General features: G+C 43.3%; 1 protein-coding gene across 2 annotated transcripts; it reads left to right on the top strand.

Annotated features, from left to right (window-relative positions):
* The first annotated feature begins 11,326 nt into the window (after window positions 1-11,326).
* Window positions 11,327-24,063, top strand: adhfe1 (alcohol dehydrogenase iron containing 1). Of its 2 annotated transcripts, XM_080906496.1 has the most exons (14): window positions 11,327-11,446; window positions 12,391-12,428; window positions 12,546-12,595; window positions 13,690-13,743; window positions 13,899-14,053; window positions 15,096-15,292; window positions 15,362-15,439; window positions 15,628-15,733; window positions 15,946-16,098; window positions 16,196-16,294; window positions 16,989-17,067; window positions 21,528-21,624; window positions 22,103-22,260; window positions 23,766-24,063. In XM_080906496.1, exons 1-14 carry the CDS (start codon window positions 11,394-11,396, stop codon window positions 23,847-23,849), a joined length of 1,401 nt encoding a protein of 466 aa, XP_080762622.1. In that variant the 5' UTR covers window positions 11,327-11,393; the 3' UTR covers window positions 23,850-24,063. The 2 variants fall into 2 exon arrangements, with proteins under 2 accessions (XP_080762622.1, XP_080762623.1); XM_080906497.1 differs by lacking the exon at window positions 11,327-11,446 and having other exon boundaries at window positions 12,184-12,428; window positions 13,690-13,781.
* Window positions 24,064-24,264: the final 201 nt, after the last annotated feature.

The raw sequence follows: 24,264 nt of genomic DNA, 5'->3' as shown, positions 1-24,264 counted from the left end.
CCCTCCTCTTTCTTGGGTTTCTGCTGCCTGAGGTATTCACTGAGCACTCGGTCAGTTGGGGCCATCTTCCCAATGTATTCTTGGATGTTCCTTGTCTCATCCTGGACTGTGGTGCTGACACTCACCAGTCCCCGGCCCCCTTCCTTCCGCTTAGCGTACAGCCTCAGGGTGCTGGACTTGGGGTGAAACCCTCCATGCATGGTAAGGAGCTTTCTTGTCTTTATGTCAGTGGCTTCTGTCTCCTCCTTTGGCCAGCCTACCCCAGCAGGGTACCTGATCACGGGCAGGGCGTACGTGTTGATGGCCCGGATCTTGTTCTTACCATTCAGCTGACTCCTCAGGACTTGCCTGACCCTCTGCAGGTACTTGGTGGTTGCAGCTTTTCTAGCGGCCTCTTCATGGTTCCCATTCGCCTGCGGGATCCCCAAGTACTTGTAACTGTCCTTTATGTCTGCAATGTTGCTTTCTGGTAGTTCAATCCCCTCAGTTCTGACTACCTTCCCTCTCTTTGTTACCATCCGACTACACTTCTCCAGTCCGAACGACATTCCAATGTCATTGCTGTATAGCCTGGTAGTGTGGATCAGTGAATCGATGTCTCGTTCACTCTTGGCATACAGCTTGATGTCATCCATGTACAGGAGGTGGCTGACAACTGCTCCGTTCCGTAGTCGGTATCCGTAGCCAGTCTTGTTAATGATCTCACTGAGGGGGTTCAGGCCTATGCAGAACAGCAGTGGGGACAGAGCATCTCCTTGGTAGATCCCGCACTTGATGGTGACTTGTGCTATGGGCTTGGAGTTGGCCTCTACTGTTGTACGCCACATTCCCATTGAGTTCCTGATGAAGGCTCTTAGGGTCCCATTGATCTTGTACAATTCTAGGCATTCCAGTATCCAGCTGTGGGGCATTGAGTCATAGGCCTTCTTGTAATCAATCCAGGCAGTGCACAGGTTGGTCAGTCTGGTCTTGCAGTCTCGGCTGATTGTTCTGTCTACCAGTAGCTGGTGTTTTGCGCCTCTGGTATTCTTGCCAATTCCTTTCTGTGTCCCGCTCATGTATTGACCCATGTGCCTGTTCATCTTAGCCGATATGATGCCTGACAGGAGCTTCCATGTAGCACTGAGGCAGGTTATTGGTCGGTAGTTGGAGGGGACCGGTCCCTTCTTGGGGTCCTTGGGGATCAGGACCGTCCGGCCTTCAGTTAGCCATTCCGGGTGTCTCTCGTTAACTAGCAGCTGGTTCATTTGTGCTGCCAGACGCTCGTGGAGTGCAGTCAGCTTCTTCAGCCAGTAGGCGTGAACCATGTCGGGCCCTGGTGCTGTCCAACTCTTCATACTGGAGACCCTTTCTTGGATATCTGCCACTGTGATGGTTACTGGACCCTGTTCAGGGAGGTCGCTGTGGTCTGCCCTCAGATCCTCTAGCCACTGAGCATTGCCGTTATGGGTTGCATCCTTCTCCCATATGCTCTTCCAGTATTGCTCCGTCTCCAGCCTTGGTGGTGCTGTTCTCTTATTGTTCCCTTGCCACTGAGAGTACACCTTTGCTGGTTCTGTGGAGAACAGCTGGTTTATTCTCCTGCCTTCTATCTCTCTGGTGTACCTCCTCAAGTGGCTGGCCAAGGCTGAGTCTTTGCTTGGCAGTTTCCAAGGCCTCAGGTATGGACAGCTTGCTGTATTTCTTAGGCACCTTATTTGTCGCACCTTGCTGCAACTCCGTTAGTTGGCTAACCTCCCTCCGTGCTACTTTGATCTTGCCCTCTAGCCTCCTTCTCCATGGAGGGTACTGCCCCTTGTGGCTGTTCAACTTGTAGCCAAGCATCTCACTGATCACTGCTGCCGTATTGTAGATCAGCTTGTTAGTGTCGGTAAGTATTGCCCGTAGTGCTGCATTAACATCATCTAGCAGACCTTCTGAGGGTACTTCACGTAATCTTGGTAACCGGCTACGGGGGATCCAGGTTTCAAGCTTGGCTATGATCCTATTTTTCAAGTCAGTTCCTCTCGCACTCAACGATCCTTCTCCTATCGCACTTGGGGCTATGTACCCAATCTCGGGTGGGGGTGATGATATCTCCCCCCTGACCTGGCGTGCTGACTCCTCCTTGCCGTAGCATTTGTGTTGTACCTCGTCAATCTCTAGCTGTGAGAGCAGTCCCTTCTTTCGAATGTTGGAACACTGAGCTACTAGTTGTTTTGCCGTCATTGTGGATGTTGGGTATCGAAGAATCCATAGGTCCCTCATCCTATTCATGTTCATATATATATATATATATATATAGAGAGAGAGAGAGAGAGAGAGAGAGAGAGAGAGAGAGAATTTTTCTGAATATTTCAGAAAATAACCATGCAAAATTATGTTTCCACTTACGTTTTAATGCAGAAATGCAATTAAGAAAAATCAGTCAATCAATTTCCTAGGTTCTGCTTGTCTGGGTCTTGGGGGTAGCAGTGTAAGAAAACATGACCAGACCTTCTTCTAAGGGGACACCAAGGTGTTCGGAATGAGTGATGAAGATATTGGGATTAGATGAATACACTTTTAAATTCCAAATAAAGTCAGACTAAGAATGAGTGTGATACTTTACACCATGCATAAATTATCAGAGTCAAACACTAAATATTATTCGACTCAGTGAACAGAATCACAATGCAATCTAGACATTAAGACTCTTCATGTGACTGGCTTCATTCCAGTCTCTGCCTCGCATGACTAAAGTTTTACCAACTCACAAATGAGAGAAGGCAGCAAAGGAATTTGAACTCGTGACTTATTGGAATTTGCTTCTCTTCTACTAACTAAACCTTCAGCAGAAGCTTATATATAATGTAGTAAATAATACAACTATATGAAAAAAATCCTGCATATGTTCAGTAATGGGGTCAAGCTGCAAACAGACATGGGGGGATTTTGTTTATCTTCTATTTATAGTTTTACCCACTGCGCTGCAGTCATCTACACATTTAGGGCAAGCATGTAGAGAGCTTACGGGAAACATGCTGACTTGAGGGAGCAGGGACAAAAATAATTTGTGTGTGTATGCGTGTGTGTACTGCTGTGGATGTTTCTAATCTGTTAACGACACTGTGTGTATCACCCAACATCTTCAATCACTTTAATTAGAAGATATTGGTCCTATAAATGGTCCTCTCTCCAGAGAGGCTGACATAATTAGAGTTTCTCCCACATTGTTATTTGTTTACATAATGAATCATGTATAACATAAAAAGATGTAGTTACATTTTGATTGGAAAATGGAGCAGCTGACCCACTGTGTATGCTTGACTTTCCTTCTGTTTAAGAATGTTTCTTTAGACAGCTGAAAGTTACGGTAGGCCTTTGTGACTCTATGTCCAGGATTTGATTCTCACTTTGTAAGAATCAAATCCTGGATAAACCTGTTATGTCAAGAAGTGGCTTTGAATTAGTGATTAGTAGTGATCTGTTACTTACTCATGGTATTCTCACAGAAAGCTAAATTAGATGATCTAAGAGTTTTACTTAGTTAATCAGATGACCTCAGAGAAAACACAACATTAGACAACTTTTGTGCCAGCTATTAATTCCCAACCAAACAGGACGTATCTGTGTTATCGCAAAGCTGTTTGGCTTGCTTTTAACCCCTATCTAACATTTCTAGCAAAAATTGTCGTCCCTGGGTGGGCTCGAACCACCAACCTTTCGGTTAACAGCCGAACGCGCTAACCGATTGCGCCACAGAGACCATGCTGCCAGCCGGGCACCAAATGTAACAAATCCAATAAAAGTGTCACAAATATTCCGCATGACGAACTCTGTCTGGCCTCAATATTTTTTTAATTAATTAGCAGCGACATAATTTCATCTGTACCCTTGTGTGTGAACCTCACGTTGCCTGTTCGCCAGGAAAACGTTGGAAAACAGGAGACCTCTGTTTGCTCAGATTTTTAAAATTGTGTTTTGCACATTTCATTTATGCAAAATAAAACTGGAATTTCGCCCGCACATTTGCACCTGTACTGGGGGCACACAGACGTGCACATTTGTGTTAAACACAACATGATAACATGACATAACTTGATAACATGAACAGACTACATGAAGAAACCCTGACGCAAGATTGCCAGGGCTCGTACGGGATTTGAACCTGAGACCCAGCCGTAGCGAGACTCATACCCCAACGCAGAGGTGTGATGCCAATGATAGCGTGAAAGGAAGCATATGATGAGCTGTGGCGACCCCTACAGCGAAAGAAGATGAACAGCACTTGATCCACACAACAAATTTCTACCTTTTAAAAGTGAAGCTGAGTAGAAAACTTCACCAGTAGTGACACTATAACAAGCCACTTTGTGATACAAAGCAAAGTCCATCAGAAGAGAAACTTGTTTAAGTGTTACTTCAACTCATTTGCAGCTAATGGAGTAAAATGCAGGACTGACTGTAAACAGGGATGTTATGGGCAGCTAGGTGTGAATAGGTGTGAATGAGCAAGCCTACAGAAGAGGCTGAAGGCTGCTAGTTTGAGTCCCTGTTCTGACACATCATCACTACAATGCATCACTCTTTGTGTTTCTTTGATTTATTGTTTTATTGTTAAAAAAGGGAAAAGGCGAAAATATCCTGAATGTGATTTAATACATGTATCTAAAAATAAGTCCTCTGTGCTGCTGCATGCTGATGAGAATTAAAACCAATATTCGTACATTCACTTCAGCTTCAGGTTCCTGGAGGTCAACTTTACAGAGCATCCTAACAACCTTCATGACTGTCCGGTATGGTAGTCGCACCAAAAGTGACAAAAAGGCCCCCCAGAGTGTTGTGGAAACAGGACAAAACACAGTCAGCTAACAGCTGGCATCTCTGGGTCATCTTTACACCACTTTTGTGAATTTTTAAAAACTAGCCAAACACACACAAACGGACTGAAACACAACTTGTTCCCTAGGACTGTAGCACCCCTGAACCTGACACCGCAGCACCTATGTACCACCCTCATGTGCAACAGTCATCTGCCCAATCCCACATCCTATCCCTTGCCCACGTAACTACTACAGTTTATAATATGTAAATAAAGTTCACTTTGTACTCCTCAACTCCAAACAACTAAAACCCTCAGGATATACATAAAATATGTATACACATGGCCTGCAAATACCTCATGTTCAGTCCATGCACATGATTTTTTTTCTTATATCTATTTCTTACTGGGTATTTGTAAATTTGTGAATGTAATGAAGCATATACACGTATTAAACATTTTACTTTCTCATACACAGTAAATTATATCTAAATATTGTAATTTATATTTATATTCATATCAGTATTTTTGTGTTAAAGTTTTTTGTACCATGTGAGGAATTATTGCCTCAATTTCGTTATTTTGTCATAATAATAACAACAACAACAATAATAATAATAATTAAAGCTGCAAGCAGCGTTATGAGGGCCCTCGCACCCCCGGCACGTCGAGCCACGCCCAACACCTAAAACCAGCACCTCCGATCTGATGTCACATTGATGGAATTCATGCATTTAACCACCAGCTAACATTTCAACTCATTCATTCATGATTAGTTAGTCGTTCCACTAGGTGGCGCTCTAACCATTATGTACAAATGGCATAACAAATATTTCCGAGCTGGAGTCTCATCACGCCTGCGACCTTTGGGAGAGATTGAATATTTTGATTTTGAGTGACAGCAGATTACTGCTTTTTGGCCAGTGATTGAAACTCCAAGTGCCGCCATGACCACCCCATTTCCCTGAATGTAAAAGGCTTCGCAATTTAACATCATAAAGGTCTTAAGATTCCACACACAGGAGATTGCATCAATGTGATGAAATCCCTTGGAGGAGTACGTCAAAGCACGGTGCCTGAAAAGAGAGGAAAATGTTGCCAAAATTGCACATTAATTTTAAAATGGCTGACTTCCTGTTGGATTTGGGATATTGCTCCAAGAGACTTTTTTGTACATCTTGATATCTCCTATAAGCTTACCAGGTTTCAGATTCATACATAAAACACAGAGCTGGGGCTGTGGTTTTGAAATTTTGTAGGGGGCGCTGTGGAGCCATTTTGGGATATTCAATGAAAATGATCACATGACAACAAAGCCTTCGTCCATTTGGAGGGGTGTGCTAAATTTAAAGCCTCTATAAACTTTCCAAGCCCCTCAAAAGCCACTTCATTTTTCATGGTGAAAAGCGTTGCCACCAGGGTGCGCCGTTCAGTTTAAAGTCACAATTTTTGCACTAAAGCATCATCAAGGACTGATGGTGATATTCACCGCTTTTGAGGTGGCCACTATGAACCTGTGAAAATCAGTACAACAAAGTGTAAGACATGACATTTCCTGTTCCCACTAGGTGGCGCTCTTCATATTCCTGACAATGGGCACATCAATCTGTTCAGGGCGGGTCTGACAACATGCCTGTAAAGTCTGGTACTGATCAGACTGGATTTCATTGAGTTATACTAATTTGTTTCTTCATGGCGAGATATCAAAGTTCGCCATGCTGCTGAGGTCACACCCTTTCGTGAAAAGTCACAGTTTTCACTGTACCCCAAGACCAACTCCTTACGCCTTTCCTGGAGAAATTTGAGGCTGCAGATGTCACCCATCACAATACTGTACCCCAAAGTGTAAAACATGACATTTCCTGTTCCCACTGGGTGGCGCTGTCGCTGATGTCAAATATGGCAGTTGAAATATGTTCAGGGGTGGAGCCTTATCATATGTGTTCACTTTGGTCAAGGTCAGAAAATGTATGACAAAATGAGAGGCAATAAGATTTTCATGGCGAGTCATCGAAATTCGCCATGGCGCCACGGCCTCATAGTATTGTGAAAACTCAAAAGCTCCGCAATTTAACATGGCACAAGGGTGTAGTTGGCACTGACCAAATATGAAGGTTATGAAATCAAACCCCAAGGAGGAGTTCGTTAAAGTTCGAGGCATGGAAATGGTAAAATCAGAGCCAAAATGTCACCTTCAATCCAAAATGGCGGACTTCCTGTTGGGTTTAGGACATTGCCATAATAGACTTTTTTGTTCGACTCTGAACATTATATAGGTGTACCGACTTTCAAACATGTAGGTCATACCCATACCGGGGGCTCGCGTTTTTCATTTTTCTAGGTGGCGCTACTGAGCTAATTTTCCCTGGCCATGTCTGAGAACATTAAAATACGTAAATTTTCACCAGACCTGACGCGTGTGCAAAATTTCATGAGTTTTCGAGCATGTTTAGGCCCTCAAACGGCCAATTCATTTGCCGAAATAATAATAATAATAATAATAATAATAATAATAATAATAATTAAAGCTGCAAGCAGCGTTATGAGGGCCCTCGCACCCTGGCGTGGCGAGCCATGCCCAACACCTAAAACCAGCACGTCCGATGTGATGTCACATTGATGGATTCATGCATTTAACCACCAGCTAACATTTCATCTCATTGAACCATGATTATAGTCGTCCCACTAGGTGGCGCTCTAACTATTACTGACAAATGGCATAACAAACATTTCCGAGCTCCAGTCTCATCACACCTGCGACGTTTGGGAGAGATTGGATATTGTGTTTTTGAGTGACAGCAGATTACTGCTTTTTGGCGAGTGATTGAAACTCCACGTGCCGCCATGACAACCCCGTTTCCCTGAATGTAAAAAGCTTCGCAATTTAACATCACAAAGGTCTTTAGATTCCACAAACTTCAGATCGGTCCAATCTGATGAAATCCCTTGGAGGAGTTCGTCAAAGTATGAAGCCTGAAAAGAGGGGAAAATGTCGCCAAAATTACACATTAATTTTAAAATGGCTGACTTCCTGTTGGATTTGGGATATTGCTCCAAGAGACTTTTTTGTACATCTTATTATCTCCTATAAGCTTACCAGGTTTCAGACTCATACATAAAACACAGAGCTGGGGCTGATGTTTTGAAATATTGTAGGGGGCGCTGTGGAGCCATTTCGCGCTATTCAATGAAAATGATCACATGACAACAAAGCCTTCATCACATTGGAGGTGTGTGCCAAGTTTAAAGCCTCTATAAACTTGCCAAGACCCTCAAAAGCCACTTCATCTTTCATGGTGAACAGCGTTGCCACCAGGGTGCGCCGTTCAGTTTAAAGTCACAATTTTTGCACTGAAACATCACGAGGGACTGATGTTGATATTCACCGCTTTTGAGGTGGCCACGATGAACCTGTGAAAATCAGTACAACAAAGTGTAAGCCATGACATTTCCTGTTCCCACTAGGTGGCGCTCTTCATATTCCTGACAATGGGCACATCAATCTGTTCAGGGCGGGTCTGACATCACGCCTGTAAAGTCTGGTACTGATCAGACTGGATTTCATTGAGTTATACTAATTTGTTTCTTCATGGCGAGACATCAAAGTTCGCCATGCTGCTGGGGTCACACCCTTTCGTGAAAACTCACAGTTTTCACTGTACCCCAAGACCAACTCCTTAAGGCTTTCCTGGAGAAATATGAGGCTGCAGATGTCACCCATCACAATACTGTACCCCAAAGTGTAAAACATGACATTTCCTGTTCCCACTAGGTGGCGCTGGCCCTTATGTCAAACATGGCACTTGAAATATGTTCAGGGGTGGAGCCTTATCATATGTGTGCTCTTTGGTCCAGATCGGAACATGTATGACAGAATGAGAGGCAATAAGATTTTCATGGCGAGTCATCGAAATTCGCCATGGCGCCACGGCCTCATAGTATTGTGAAAACTCAAAAGCTCCGCAATTTAACATGGCACAAGGGTGTAGTTGACACTGACCAAATATGAAGGTTATGAAATCAAACCCCAAGGAGGAGTTCGCAAAAGTTCGAGGCATGGAAATGGCAAAATTAGAGCCAAAATGTCACCTTCTCTTCCAAATGGCGGACTTCCTGTTGGGTTTGCGTCAATGGGCCCACTGACTTTTTTGTTCGTCTTGGCATGATACACATGTGTGCCAAATTTCATACATGTAGCTCAAACGATGTGGTCGTAGGGCTGCATTTAACAAGGCATAGGTGGCGCTCTAGAGCCATTTCCCAGTGCTCATATATAAAACCATTAAAATACAAAATTTTTCACCAGACCTGGCATGTGTGCAAAATTTCATGAGTTTTTGAGCATGTTTAGGCCCTCAAAAAGGCCCTTGTTTCGCCTGAATAATAATAATAATAATAATAATAATAATAATAATAATTAAAGCTGCAAGCAGCGTTATGAGGGCCCTCGCACCCCCGGCGTGTCGAGCCACGCCCAACACCTAAAACCAGCACGTCCGATCTGATGTCACATTGATGGAATTCATGCATTTAACCACCAGCTAACATTTCAACTCATTCATTCATGATTAGTTAGTCGTTCCACTAGGTGGCGCTCTAACCATTATGTACAAATGGCATAACAAACACTTCCAAGCTCGAGTCTCATCACACCTGAGACGTTTGGGAGAGATTGGACATTGTGTTTTTGAGTGACAGCAGATTACTGCTTTTTGGCGAGTGATTCAAACTCTAAGTGCCGCCATAACCACCCCGTTTCCCTGGACGTAAAAAGCTTCGCAATTTAACATCACAAAGGTCTTTAGATTCCACAAACTGCAGATCGGTCCAATATGATGAAATCCCTTGGAGGAGTTCGTCAAAGAACGATGCCTGAAAAGAGGGGAAAATGTTGCCAAAATTGCACATTAATTTTAAAATGGCTGACTTCCTGTTGGATTTGGGATATTGCTCCAAGAGACTTTTTTGTACATCTTGATATCTCCTATAAGCTTACCAGGTTTCAGACTCATACATAAAACACAGAGCAGGGGCTGTGATTTTGAAATTTTGTAGGGGGCGCTGTGGAGCCATTTTGGGATATTCAATGAAAATGATCACATAACAACAAAGCCTTAAACACATTGGAGGTGTGCGCCAAATTTCAAGACTTTTTAAACTTTCCAAGCCCCTCAAAAGCCACTTCATCTTTCATGGTGAACCGCGTTGCCACCAGGGTGCGGCGTTCAGTTTAAAGTCACAATTTTTGCACTGAAGCATCACAAGGGACTGATGGTGATATTCACCGCTTTTGAGGTGGCCACGATGAACCTGTGAAAATCAGTACAACAAAATTAAAGCCATGACATTTCCTGTTCCCACTAGGTGGCGCTGTCCGTATTCCCGACAATGGGCACATCAATCTGTTCAGGGCGGGTCTGACATCATGCCTGTAAAGTCTGGTACTGATCAGACTGGATTTCATTGAGTTATACTAATTTGTTTCTTCATGGCGAGACATCAAAGTTCGCCATGCTGCTGGGGTCACACCCTTTTGCGAAAAGTCACAGTTTTCACTGTAACCCAAGACCAACTCCTTAAGGCTTTTCTGGAGAAATTTGAGGCTGCAGATGGCACCCATCACTATACTGTACCCCAAAGTGTAAAACATGACATTTCCTGTTCCCACTAGGTGGCGCTGTCCTTGATGTCAAATATGGCAGTTGAAATATGTTTAGGGGTGGAGCCTTATCATATGTGTTCACTTTGGTCAAGGTCAGAAAATGTATGACAAAATGAGAGGCAATAAGATTTTCATGGCGAGTCATCGAAATTCGCCATGGCGCCACGGCCACATAGTATTGTGAAAACTCAAAAGCTCCGCAATTTAACATGGCACAAGGGTGTAGTTGACACTGTCCAAATATGAAGGTTATGAAATCAAACCCCAAGGAGGAGTTCGCAAAAGTTCGAGGCATGGAAATGGCAAAATTAGAGCCAAAATGTCACCTTCTCTTCCAAATGGCGGACTTCCTGTTGGGTTTGCATCAATGGGCCCACAGACTTTTTTGTTCGTCTTGGCATGATACACATGTGTGCCAAATTTCATACATGTAGCTCAAACGATGTGGTCGTAGGGCTGCATTTAACAAGGCATAGGTGGCGCTGTAGAGCCATTTCCCAGTGCTCATATGTAAAACCATTAAAATACAAAATTTTTCACCAGACCTGGCATGTGTGCAAAATTTCATGAGTTTTTGAGCATGTTTAGGCCCTCAAAAAGGCCCTTGTTTCGCCTGAATAATAATAATAATAATAATAATAATAAGAAACGGAGCAGATACAATAGGGCCTTCGCACTCTCAGTGCTCGGGCCCTAATAAGAAACGGAGCAGATACAATAGGGCCTTCGCACTCTCGGTGCTCGGGCCCTAATAATAAACAGAGCAATTACAATAGGGCCTTCGCACTATCAGTGCTCGGGCCCTAATGACAGCCCAACGGGTGTTTTCTACGTCTGTCCTCGTGCTTCTAATGTGTCTGAGCGGCCTTTATTGTGAAAATCAGAGGCGGAAGCAACCTCTTGACCGGGGTCGGCTGTTCGTTGCAGAGGGTCATTCACATCTTGGACATGGCGGGTCGGGACCGGGTCGTTCACCTGCTTAGGCAACTCGAGCGCGCGGCGTAAGTTAAATTCGAACCGGAAATAGATTCATCCAGACTGAAAAGAACTGTTACTGGTTTCCTTCGAGGGGCGGAGACTGAGTGTGCCAGAGTCCGCTCAAAGATAACAGCGTTTTTGAATTTTCCGGTTAAAGTTCAGTTTTATTGAGGGAAGAACTCAGGAGGCCACAAGTTCTGGATCAGAGGAGAGTTCTTTAAAATCCGGCTCACCTGTGAAAAACATGTTTCACTGAATGTCTGTGAAGGTTCTCAGTCATCCAGGTCATCGTAGTCAAAGGAGCTTGCAAAGAAAAGCGTCTGGACTTAAACAACTTAAAGAAGTCCAGACGCTTTTCTTTGCAAGCTCCTTTGAATGTTTCACTGAAAGATTTTTTAAATTAAAACTCCTAGTTTTGCAGTCACATTTGACCACACGTCAAATGTGACTGCATACATTTCCGAAAAAAAAAAGTGAAATTTGAGTGATTTCTGGGAGCACATGTGACCAGGTACAGGTGTAAAGCTGCACCTGGAATATCTAATGCTTTTAGAGCCACTTTCACATTCTCTCATGTAAATTGTCAGTGCATCCTCACATTTTGCACAGTTTGACGTCTAATGCTCGCTCTGATATCGTTGTGTTGGTGTTGTTCCTGAATTAACAAAACTAATCTTTGTCCAGGTTCAACATTGCAAATGACCAATCACATTGTAGTGGAGTCATAGGACGTGGAAACATCGTGACACTAACATAAAAACCTAATGGTCTCCTTTTTGGATGTTTTCATGAGTGGACATCGGCAGTTTGGGTTCAAATACTGAACCCATCTTTGTCAGGTTGGAGGAAGAATGACAAGGAAATGCTTCCTGTGCATGAGATGTTCAGGAGCTACTGCAACAACTCAACTGCTGAACCTTCTCTAAATGTGCAGATTGGTGACATGACTTCTGCTCTGTGTGAACAGGTGCAGATGTCCTGCTCACTCCAACACCTTCCACCAGGGTAACCTGCACTCATCTACACATCATTCATGTATTTATCAGAGTCCCTGAAAAGGAAGACAAGTGCATCCTGATCAATGTGGATCCTTAACTGATGGCTTGATTTCTATCTCTGCAGGTGTCAGAGCGGCACCCTGCACCGTCCGGAAAACTGACTATGCCTTTGAGGTAATGTCACACCAGACTCTGTTTAATAAGTGTCTGATTTAAGAAGTTCAGCTTGAAGGCTGTTAGGAGATGTAAATCATTAATGTGTGTCAGCTCAGAGTTCAGCTCACATTCACACATTCAAATGAAGCTTCTTTCATTTTTTTAATCAACTGATGGATTCAACCAACCACAGAATGAGAACTTAAAGTTTTGAATGTTTTCCTGGATTCATCTGCAGAAGTAGCTAAAACTGTCAGCTCTCCAAACCGAGCTCTTCACTTTTCTAAGACCCACAAAGTAGTTCCTTTAGTCTGTGGGATTGCTCTGAAAATGCACTGAATTTCATTTGAAGCTTTGACCTGTACAAATACAGGAGAGACTAAAAATCAAAGCAGCATGAAAGCTGCAGTTCTTCTAACATCCAGCAGAGGGTCCAAGGAGTAACTTAGTCCCCATAGACTTCAATGTTGACATGTCCAACTTTCCAGCAGAAATAGTCCCAACATGTTTACACAGCTTATTTTAGTACAAACTTTGCGGCTCGCATGTTACACATGGATCTGTTGATCTAGAACTAACTCCCAAACCACCATATCTGTATTTCCTGTGGTGCATTAACGGGAACTGACACCTGTGACCTCCATCTACAGACTGTTGAGGTTGTCAAAAATTCCAAGTTTTGAGTTTGTATAAGTTCTTTGATGCTGCTCATCTTTGTTTCATGCAAAGTCTGCACAGTGGCATTTTTACCCCTTAGCCGTAAAAGGCTGATGGAGTATTATTGGCACCCTGTTGGACAGGCCATGGCATAGACCCACAAGTTTGTGAACACAGTAACTCAAGAATGAGGCGATATAGGATTTTCAGATTGATACTAGAGGTGCATCTATCTTGGATAAATGCGTAAGGTCACTGGGTCATAAGGATTTCTGTGGGTGAGGTAACAATCCTCAACTTTATGTGTACCACCATCAGTCTTGACTTGCTCGTCTTTGTGTGGACAGTCTTTATCCCAATGATAAACAGACTGATAAACTACACACTTATATCCCTTTTCCATTAGCACCTACTCAGGTAGGTACTGCACTCACTTCTCTTTTTATTTCCTTCAGATGGCGAGTTCCAACATCCGCTATGGAGAAGGAGTCAGCAAAGAGATCGGCATGGTAACCAGCTTCATCCTCCTCATTGCTGTCATGTGATGGTCAGATAGGAATTTTTCTTTCTTCTTTTAATGTGATGCATTGAGAAGGAGTGACCAATGTGGCTCTCTGTGTTGTCCTTCCTATCATTGTGGCTGTTCGCTGTTCTCTGCGTGCAGGACCTGCAGAACCTCGGCGCAAAAAACGTCTGCGTGATGACAGACAGGAACTTGTCCCAACTTCCTCCAATGAAGGCTGTTCTTGAGTCTCTAGTGAAAAACGGAGTCAAGTACAAAGTCTATGACAATGTCCGCGTCGAGCCAACGGACTCCAGGTCAAGTCAAGTCAAGTTTATTTATAGAGCACATTTAAAAACAACCAAGGCTGACCAAAGTGCTGTACAGTAAATACAGATAAAAATACAATAGAACACAATTTCGTAGTAACACCTCGCTGAAAAAAATAAAATAAAAATAAATAAAACAAATAAATTAAACCTTTCTAAAAGCCAATGAAAAGAGGTGAGTTTTAAGAGCGGTTTTAAAAGTTTCTAGGCTTTTGGAGAGTCTGACGTGAGGAGGTAAGCTGTTCCACAGTCTGGGTGCAGCCACAGCAAACGCCCTCTCTCCCTTTGTCTTTAATTTATACCTGGGAACATCTAAAAGCATCAGGTCGGCTGACCTCAAAGATCTCCTGGGGCGATAAGTACTAAGGAGTTCTGACAGGTAAGAAGGTGCAGTGCCATTTAAAACCTTAAAAGCCAGCAGTAAGATTTTAAAATCAATCCTAAAGGCAACTGGGAGCCAGTGGAGAGAGCAGAGAACCGGAGTGATGTGGTCTCTTTTTTTTGAACCGGTCAACAGGCGAGCGGCAGCGTTCTGCACCAGTTGAAGGCGATGTAGACAGGAACGATCTAGGCCAGCATAGAGGGAATTGCAGTAGTCTAGCCGTGAAGTAATAAAAGCATGGACCACTCTTTCTAGATCGTTCCTGCAAAGGTAAGACTTGACTTTGGCTAAAATCCGCAAATGATAAAAAGATCCCCAGGTGCGTTCAATGAGGTCGCTGTCACAAGTGATGGTCTGATTAATGATTGCCTGTCAGATGAAGAGAAAAAAACCTGTCTTTGTGTCCAAAATGTCTCATCAGAGAGGAGAGAAGAAAGTTCATGAGAGCCAGGCTTTTTCATGGCTCTGAGTCGGCTCACATACCTACATAGGGGCGTTTCACAGGGTCACATGACTCTTCCTCCTCACAGAATGAACATCAGAGTGCTGAAATACTTAAGCAGTGTTAATGGCAGACAATCAGTAAGTAAATGAATAAGTTAATTTATCAGATGAAATGACCTCAGCTCGATCTCTGCTGAATTTCAGCTTTAAAGATGCCATCTCCTTTACTAAAAACCACGCCTTTGATGCGTTTGTGGCGGTGGGCGGTGGCTCAGTGATCGACACATGTAAAGCGGCCAATCTGTACGCGTGTCACCCCGATGCCGACTTCCTGGACTTTGTCAATGCTCCGATTGGCAAAGGGAAGCCGGTGAGTGGAGCTGTGAAACCGCTGATTGCAGGTATGACGCGTCCCGCTTTTTTTCCTTCTTCCTCCATCTTTGTGGCTAACTTTGGGTTTTTGTGTCCAGTTCCCACAACTGCAGGCACCGGCAGTGAGACCACAGGTGTCGCCATTTTCGACTACGAGCCCTTAAAAGCCAAAACAGGTATAAAAATAGGGATATAAAAGCATATTAGAAGTTGATTTTCCCCTTTGAGATGTTTTAGAAAGACAGTCAGTGAAGATTTAATAGAAATCATAAATCAGCCAATAGAAACCAAGCTGCAGGAGCTGTTACTCATTATCCAAGTTCTTATGATGGACCCTGAGCTGTGATTGGCTGTTTATGCTCAGGAATTGCCAGCAGAGCCATCAGACCCACACTGGGCATCGTGGACCCGACGCACACACTGAGCATGCCTGAGAGAGTCGCCGCCAACAGTGGCTTCGACGTCCTCTGGTCTGTCTGTACTTACTTATTTATTCATTTTCTGCATTTTCTGTCTTTTTTGATTCATCATTAATATTTTTGTTATCATTATATTATTAGTATTAATATAATTATTATTTGCTGTGATGATGGCGTGTTCCCTTCATGTTTTCGTAGAGGTAGAGATACTGCCAACCTGATGTGAGACACTTCCATCACACTGATTGATCTCTGCCTTTCAGTCATGCCCTGGAGTCATACACCGCCCTGCCCTACGACCAGAGGAGCCCCTGCCCTACAAACCCCATCAACCGCCCAGCCTACCAGGGCAGCAACCCCATCAGCGATGTCTGGTCCCGCCATGCTCTCCACGTGGTCGCCAAGTACATGAAACGGTATGGCCCCAACTACAGCTAAAGTATATCCATGATATGCATTTCATTCAACTGAATTCATTTGTAATTGAAATAAGTCTTGATTGATTGATTACAGAGCTGTGCGAGACCCTGAGGACCTGGAGGCTCGTTCCAGCATGCACCTGGCCAGCGTGTTTGCTGGGATTGGCTTTGGGAATGCCGGGGTTCATCTGTGGTAAGACTAAGACTGAGATTTCCTGTAATCCTGCATGCAGGCTGTTTGTGCTCATCAGCTGATCTTCTTTTGAAATTTGTTTAACTATTTAATTTGCTTCAATTAAACTGCAAACGTTTCCTTGAACTTCATCAGTGAGAATGGAAATCAGGCTTTGAAGAGGGTTTTTAGCTCATTAGTTCATGGCTCTGTTTCTGCAGCGTTGCAGTACAGACAGCTGATTGTGGTTTTAAAATGTCACCTGTGATTGTAGGTGTTCTTTAACACTTTGGTGACATCACATTGAAACTTTAGGGACAGTTTAAGGCCTTATTTACAGTGATGAGTGGATGAAATGCACTGAAAATGTAGAAACACCAGCAGACGATGCAGAAGAACAAAAAAAAAAAAAACAGATAATAAACCAGAAGTGTTTTTGTGATGAAAGTAACAAGCTAATGGTATACAGCTAATAGCAAACATGTATCTGCAGTATTGTATGATTCATGTGATTGAGACATACAACTTTACTGCCCCCTCCCGCAATGTGTTTTGTGTGCTTTTGTAGTGTTTTTCTATTTGCTGGACTTTTCTTATTTTGCAGTTTATTTGAGCTCCCATAGCCAACGTGCATATTTTCCTATTTGAGCTAAACTGATCCAGACCTTTGCGTGAGCGTTTCTAAATAAACCTGTTTGTGGTTCCCTCCTTTCAGTCACGGGATGTCCTATCCCATCGCAGGAAACGTCAAGACTCACTCAGCCAAGGGTTACAACGTGGAGCACCCCCTAGTGGTGAGTGATCATTACTGGACATCACAGCTGGCAGTGACGGTCCTAGCCTGTTTGGCCCCCTGGGCGCCACACACATAAAACATATTAAGGATTGTACATTAACATAAAACTGTTGTCTGAATCATACTGAATTTCACCAGAGAAACAAACACACACACACACACACACACACACGAAGTTAGAGAGAGTATGCATAGTATGCAAACGGCTACCAAACAGCCATCATAATACGTCATACAATGAGAACAGGACAAATTGACAATGACTAATTAATATTAAAATCTGTAACATAACATATTGTTTGGAGTTTAGTCTGTTACTGTTGCTATTTTTACCATTTCTTTTTGGAGCAACTGTAACACACATTATTTCCTTATAAAGTATTCTGACTCTGATTGTTTCAGCATGACCTGCCATTATCCAATGACACATCTGCTTACCTGTATCTGTTGCTCGTTTCTCCTCCTCTTCTTTTCCATTTTTTCTAAACTGAGCACCCGATGACTTTGAACTTTTTTTGTCCATCTTCCATTGGTTTTAATTTTGCACTTCAGTATGAACATAAGTCCCCCAACTCGATGATCACCACAACATAACCTAATAGACCTACATCTTAGTTCACAGATTTGCTTTGTCTAAGGTGTATTTCTGGGATTTTGCACAACCCAGGATTCAAATCATGAATACACAATGAGCTTGGATTTACAACATTATGAATGAAATGTGCTCTATTTGGAAGCAGCAGGGCTCTCCTCCCCTTTCGACAGGTTGTGTGAGACTTTAAATCCATCCATCCATCCATCTTCATCCGCTTTATCCGAGGCCGGGTCGCGGGGGCAGCAGCCTAAGCAAAGAGGCCCAGACCTCCCTCTCCCCAGCCACCTCCTCCAGCTTATCCGGGGGAATACCAAGGCGTTCCCAGGCCAGCCGAGAGATATAATCTCTCCAGCGTGTCCTGGGTCTGCCCCGGGGCCTCCTCCCGGTAGGACATGCCTGGAACACCTCACCCAGGAGGCGCCCAGGGGGCATCCTTGTCAGATGCCCGAACCACCTCAGCTGGCTCCTTTCGATGTGGAGCAGCAGCTGCTCTACTCTGAGCCCCTCCCGGATGGCCGAACTTCTCACCCTATCTCTAAGGGAGAGGCCAGCCACCCTTCGGAGGAAGCTCATTTCTGCCGCTTGTATCCGCGATCTCGTTCTTTCGATCACTACCCACAGCTCGTGGCCATAGGTGAGGGTAGGGACGTAGATCGACCGGTAAATTGAGAGCTTCGCTTTTACACTCAGCTCCCTCTTCACCACGACGGACCGGTGCAGCGTCCGCATTACTGCAGCTGCAGCCCCAATCCGTCTGTCGATCTCCGGCTCCCTTCTCCCATCACTCGCGAACAAGACCCCGAGATACTTGAACTCCTCCACTTGGGGCAGGAACTCATCCCCGACCCGGAGTGGGCACTCCACCCTTTTCCGGCTGAGAACCATGGCCTCAGATTTGGAGGTGCTGATCCTCATTCCCGCTGCTTCACACTCGGCTGCGAACCGTTCCAGTGCGAGCTGGAGGCCCTCACCCGATGAAGCCAACAGAACCACATCATCCGCAAAAATCAGAGATGAGATTCTGAGGCCACCAAGGCGAAAGCCCTCCGCCACTTGGCTGCGCCTAGAAATCCTGTCCATAAAAATTATGAACAGAACCGGAGACAAAGGGCAGCCCTGGCGGAGCCCATCACCCACCGGGAACGAGTCCGACTTATTGCCGGCAATGCAAACCAAGCTCTTGCAACGGTTGTATAGGGATCGAATGGCCCGTAGCAATGGGCCAGACACCCCATACTCCCGCAACACCTCCCACAGGACACCCCGAGGGACACGGTCGAATGCCTTCTCCAAGTCCACAAAACACATGTAGACTGGTTGGGCAAACTCCCATGCACCCTCAAGTATCCTGGAGAGGATAAAGAGCTGGTCCAGTGTTCCGCGACCAGGACGAAAACCGCATTGTTCCTCCTGTATCCGAGGTTCGACTAGCGGACGAACTCTCCTTTCCAGCACCCTGGCATAGACTTTCCCAGGGAGGCTGAGGAGTGTGATCCCCCTGTAGTTGGAACACACCCTCCAGTCCCCCTTCTTAAAGATGGGGACCACCACCCCGGTCTGCCAGTCCACAGGTACTGCCCCTGATCGCTTAGACTTTAAATCATCAAACTGTAAATTATAAATTTTAAATTGTTATTGATCCCTTTAACCCGAGTCCTAAAGTGTATATTTATTTTCTTACTCTTCTTATATTTATTGTTTGTTTTCTTGCACTGCTGTAACTGGAGCCTCGTCGTCTCGTCTCTCTATTTACTGGACTGTAGCAGAGATGACAATAAAGTTTACTTTGACTTCAGCAGCAGAGCAGGTGCACCCACCTTTCGCGTACAGAATTTCGAAAAAACATCGGTGCAAATTACAAGTCTGTATCATAATGTCTGGTGTCTGTCCCGCCCCGCCCCCTCCTCCCTGTGCCACAAGCAGCAGTCGCACCTTGCAAACGGAGGGCGCCCTAAAAACTCCCAGCTAATGCGACCGTGGTCAAGTGAGCCCTCACTTACGAAGTCACAGTCAAGCTAGCCGCAATAGAAAGCCGATCGGTGCCTATGCCATTCCCAATATGCGCTGGCTGATGTTGGGGCAGCATGAGTACGAACAAATTTTTTTTTTCCTTTTTTTTTTTTTCCTTTTTTTTTTTTTGCCAATGCCCGTGATACCGCACCCCACCACAATGCCGCCCCGGGCAACCGCCCGTGTCGCCCGTATCAAAAACCGCTACTGACAGCTGGCATTGCAAACAGATGTTCTTGGCTGAGATCACTGGTGTAGTGCAGCTGGAGTGATGATTTTCATTTTCCAAGAGGGAAAAAAACATTTCCACGGTTATTTATTTAGGATTTATCCAAAAGAGAGCTGCATTATTACAAACAGAACTCTGTGTGAAGCAGCTGGCCTGTACCATGAACACAATTTATCGCTCATTCTAGGCCCGAGTACATGAAGGTGCTGTTACTGTGACATGTGGACAGTTGCATGCCTTTATTTTTCTGCAGGTACTTTTTAAAGTCTAACACACATCGTTCGTAGCGATAAGGTTATGGTTTTTTTTTTTTTTATAATGCAGTGCTTTAAAGTTTGATTAGATATGGTGCAGCAGCTTGATTTGGTTTACTTACAGTAAAGTCAAGACTGAAGATTAAACTGGTAAAAACAGCAATGAAAATATGCAAACATAGAAATGAAAGAGCAACAATCTCTCCAATCAAGATACAAGAAATCAGTTTTTTCCTCAGGCTCATAAAATTGTTAATGATCCATTTTTTAGAGTATGACTTATTACCCTCGGCACCAGTAAACAGCAAGTACTTGAAAAACAAATCGCTATAAGCTCTCCTTTGTCCCAACATCTATTGTACTTTGGAGTCACATCATCATGTACTTGAATGTTTGCTGGAGCTGTATTAAGGGAAACAAATTTTTACTAATTAGATAAGTAATTTACTTCTCGAGGTTTGGAGCTGGTTTTCACATGCAAGTGCTGCTATATTTAGTACTGTTTGGCCACGTGGGACAATAAAGTTCCTTCTTATCTTAACACAGTCACATTAACAGATGAGGTTGATACACATTTCTATCTGAAGTGTATGAGTCCAATAGAAACAAGACACTGTAGGAGAATGGTGTTTTGAGCAAAGTACCACAAAAATATTTAGATTATGACCCGATTTCTGTGCAGAAATGAGACTAAAACCCTGAAACTTAGTTAACTTCAGTTCTGCAGGTTTCAGCAGAAGAGGGCTCAGCTATAAACATGCAGGGTCAGGAGTGAGTGAAGAGCTATGGGTTTGTTTATTTTAAAGGGACTGTTGCTTCTTGGTTTTTAACATATAGATATAAAAGCATATCATTAGCAAACATTTGTAAGTTACACTACAGGTACAAATTTCAGGTAAATCATTTATGTACAAACTGACCAACAAAAAACTTGAGGTACTCTGGCATTATTATAAAGTTTTTAGTGATATTTTATTAATTACTCACATGTTGTGATGAGAATAATGCAGAATTAAAAATTGAGCAGAAATAAGTGAAGCAGAGAGATTGCAACGTTGGAAAGACTGAGAGAAAAGACACCAGGGAGGGAGAGAGCTGTGAGCAGCATGGAAGAACTGATGAGGATGGTCAGACAGATGACTTCATATTCTTAAATTCATTCTGACATTTGATCACTTTGCTTAATTAGAGTTGAATGATGGATGACTCAAACGTGGCCAATGCTCTGGTGCTTAAACAAAACACTACACCTCTGACTGAGATGGACCTGTGCAGGTTCCCTGAGGAACTCCACACAGAACTTTACTTTGTTTCATACTCGACCTGTGCAGCTTTTAAATAAAATGTTCTGTTAAACTTTGTGTTTTCAGCCTCACGGGCTCTCCGTTGTCCTTACGTCTCCGGCCGTCTTCAACTTCACAGCCCCGATGTGTCCGGAGCGCCACCTTGAGGCCGCAGAGATCCTCGGTACCTGAACGCCTCACACTAGGCCATATTAGATTTAGTATAATAGAGACTGTGTGGAATGTCTACTTTATTTATCCAGCCAAACCAAAAGGTTTCCAGACTTCAATGAGCCAAATAAAATCACTCAGTTAGAAAAAAAGACAGAAATACACTGGAGAGGAACATCCAACAACAACAGGGCACACAAACAGTGAAACATCAAACATCCAAGACAGTCAGCGGGACCTTAAATGCCTCCATTGAGAGACTTTTCAGTTATTTAAGAATATTGAAGGTATTCAAAAATAAGGTTTTTAAGGGATCTTTGTACCTTTTTAAAGAAGTCTAAAATAGAAAAAATCGAATTTTCTTTCTTTATTTTTTTGCAGTAGTAGCACTTTATTTCTTCAGCTATCAATAGAAAATATCCAAATTCACCAAAACTGCCATCACTCTTTAAAAATTGTGCAGTAACAGACTTTCTCTGCGCTATGTTCAGGTGCAGATATCCGGCAGGTGAAGAGGGAGGATGCGGGTGCCGTTCTGGCCGACACGCTGCGTCAGATTCTGTTTGACCTGCACGTGGAAGATGGACTGGGAGCTGTGGGATACACCAAAGACGACATCCCGGCACTAGTGAAAGGAACTATCCCTCAGGTGGGTCAGAGTCCCCCTTCATATGTGTACTCCTGGGTTAAACTGTGAATTTCTCGAGTCATCCCAGACATCAACCTCTTTCTTTTGATGTCACTTCTATCCCCAGTTTGCTTCCTTGTGACGATTATTCAAGACCTTAGTACTTAGGGTGTGAGAGGTCCTGGGTTCACATCCTGGTCAAACTCAGAGGCTACTTGCTTTGTATGTTTTTCCTCAAAAACATGTGCAATTTGTTTTCTGGTTTGAATGTTAGAAGGGTATTAAACTGTCCAGACAGAGTGGAAGGCCCCGTAGTATTGTGTTTTCTCCCCATGTAATCTTTTAATGCTCGATTGTGCAAGCTATTTTTTGAGTGACATGTTCGGACTGCGTTATGTGACCTTGTTATTCATAGACTTCTTTGATTCTTTGAATTAGCTGATTTCATATCTGTAAATGTGATGTAATGTGAGATAGTGAAGGACACAGGGCCAGGGTGGACCCTGGCCCTGTGTCCTTCACAAGGAGGTGCTATTTGTAACATGGCTTTAACCCTTTAAAACCGGTCAGAGCTGGCACGCTCCGTTTTGCGTAACTATTTTTAAATACCGGTAGCGCTACAACCATGTAAGCTAGCGCAATAATTTTTTTTGCATATGAAACCGGAGGAGTTGAACTTACATCTTATGCCATCAGCTTGTCCTAGGTCACGGTTTCCTTCCACATATAGCTTTGCAAAAACTGCATAAAAAGCACTTGCAGAAACAAAAACATAATATTCCAGAAACACGCTTTGCCGATCCGATCAACTGTTTGTAACACTTCCTACTCCATCAGCACGAACTATCGCATGTCCGCCATGACCTGCCCGAAACCGGAAGTGGCGTCATTTTCGCGGAAATGTAGTTTTTTACCATCAAGGCCTCAGGAGCTTATACTGCTGTTTTTAAAAGTTATGTTTGACTTTATGACTTTCTGTGTCGTTTCTGGGATGCTTAGGACTCATATTGCACTGCTGGAAATAGTTTATTTTGATGCACATGCTGCTTTTTTGCAAATTTGCACTATAATATTTATTTTCGTTTTTCCTGCAGTGTATAGAAATTGGTGTATTTCAAAAATAAAACTATGAAGACACTCAAAATAAATTTCCTGTGGTGAGAAACTATTTTGTGCAACTTTTTTGTATTTACAGTTTTGAGGGATAAGCCTCTTAAATTTCTCTAACTAGGAATATATGTTAAAAAACAAAAACGATTTTCAATTTTTTTGTAGTTTATTGCACTTTTTTACAATTTATGTAATTACTATGCACTTAATTCATACATATTATTTAAATTTAGGCTGTAATGGTTGTATTGATGTATAGCAACTTGAAATGCTCCCAAAAATGGCTCCACAGCATGTAAAAATATAAAGATAAGCTCTGGCGGACTTGGTTCTATGGTAGGTCTTAAAGGGTTAAGGAGATATTTGTTTGGATACATGTGTTGATTTATGTTTTATTTCTTCTGGTTTGTTTCCAGGAGCGAGTGACCAAGCTGTCTCCCAGAGCGCACACGGTGGAGGATCTGAGTCAGCTCTTTGAGGGCTCCATGAAGCTCTACTAAACTCAGCTGCAGTTCCTCCCACAGCCACCAGAGGATGCAGTTCTGAGTCTAAAAACCCCTCACAGGCTCAAAATCGTTGACGTTTTTCGTTTGAGCTTTGATTAGACGATTCTTAGGGATTATTATTGAGCTCATCCTTTAAATTCTTTGAAATGATCACCGATTCAAACGTATTGAGCCTCTAACTGCTCATAACCACACTGTGGTTTTAATTTGTGAAACTTTTAGAAAGCTGAGTGAAGTCATATTAAAGATATGGTAATTTTATGGAAATAATGAAGACAGAGTTTTTTGTTTTCTCACATTTAATCTGCTCAAACAGACAGATGAATTATTTGATAAAATCCTGCTTCAATATCAGAAAGTATCAGGTGTGTTTTAGATGTAACATTTTAAGGTTTCTGCTGCAGAAACT

The sequence above is a fragment of the Rhamphochromis sp. 'chilingali' genome (genome assembly GCF_963969265.1).
Source record: "Rhamphochromis sp. 'chilingali' genome assembly, chromosome: 1".
Lineage (NCBI taxonomy): Eukaryota > Metazoa > Chordata > Actinopteri > Cichliformes > Cichlidae > Rhamphochromis > Rhamphochromis sp. 'chilingali'.
Note: the sequence above shows the minus strand (reverse complement) of the source record. Positions and strands in the feature narration are given on the sequence as shown.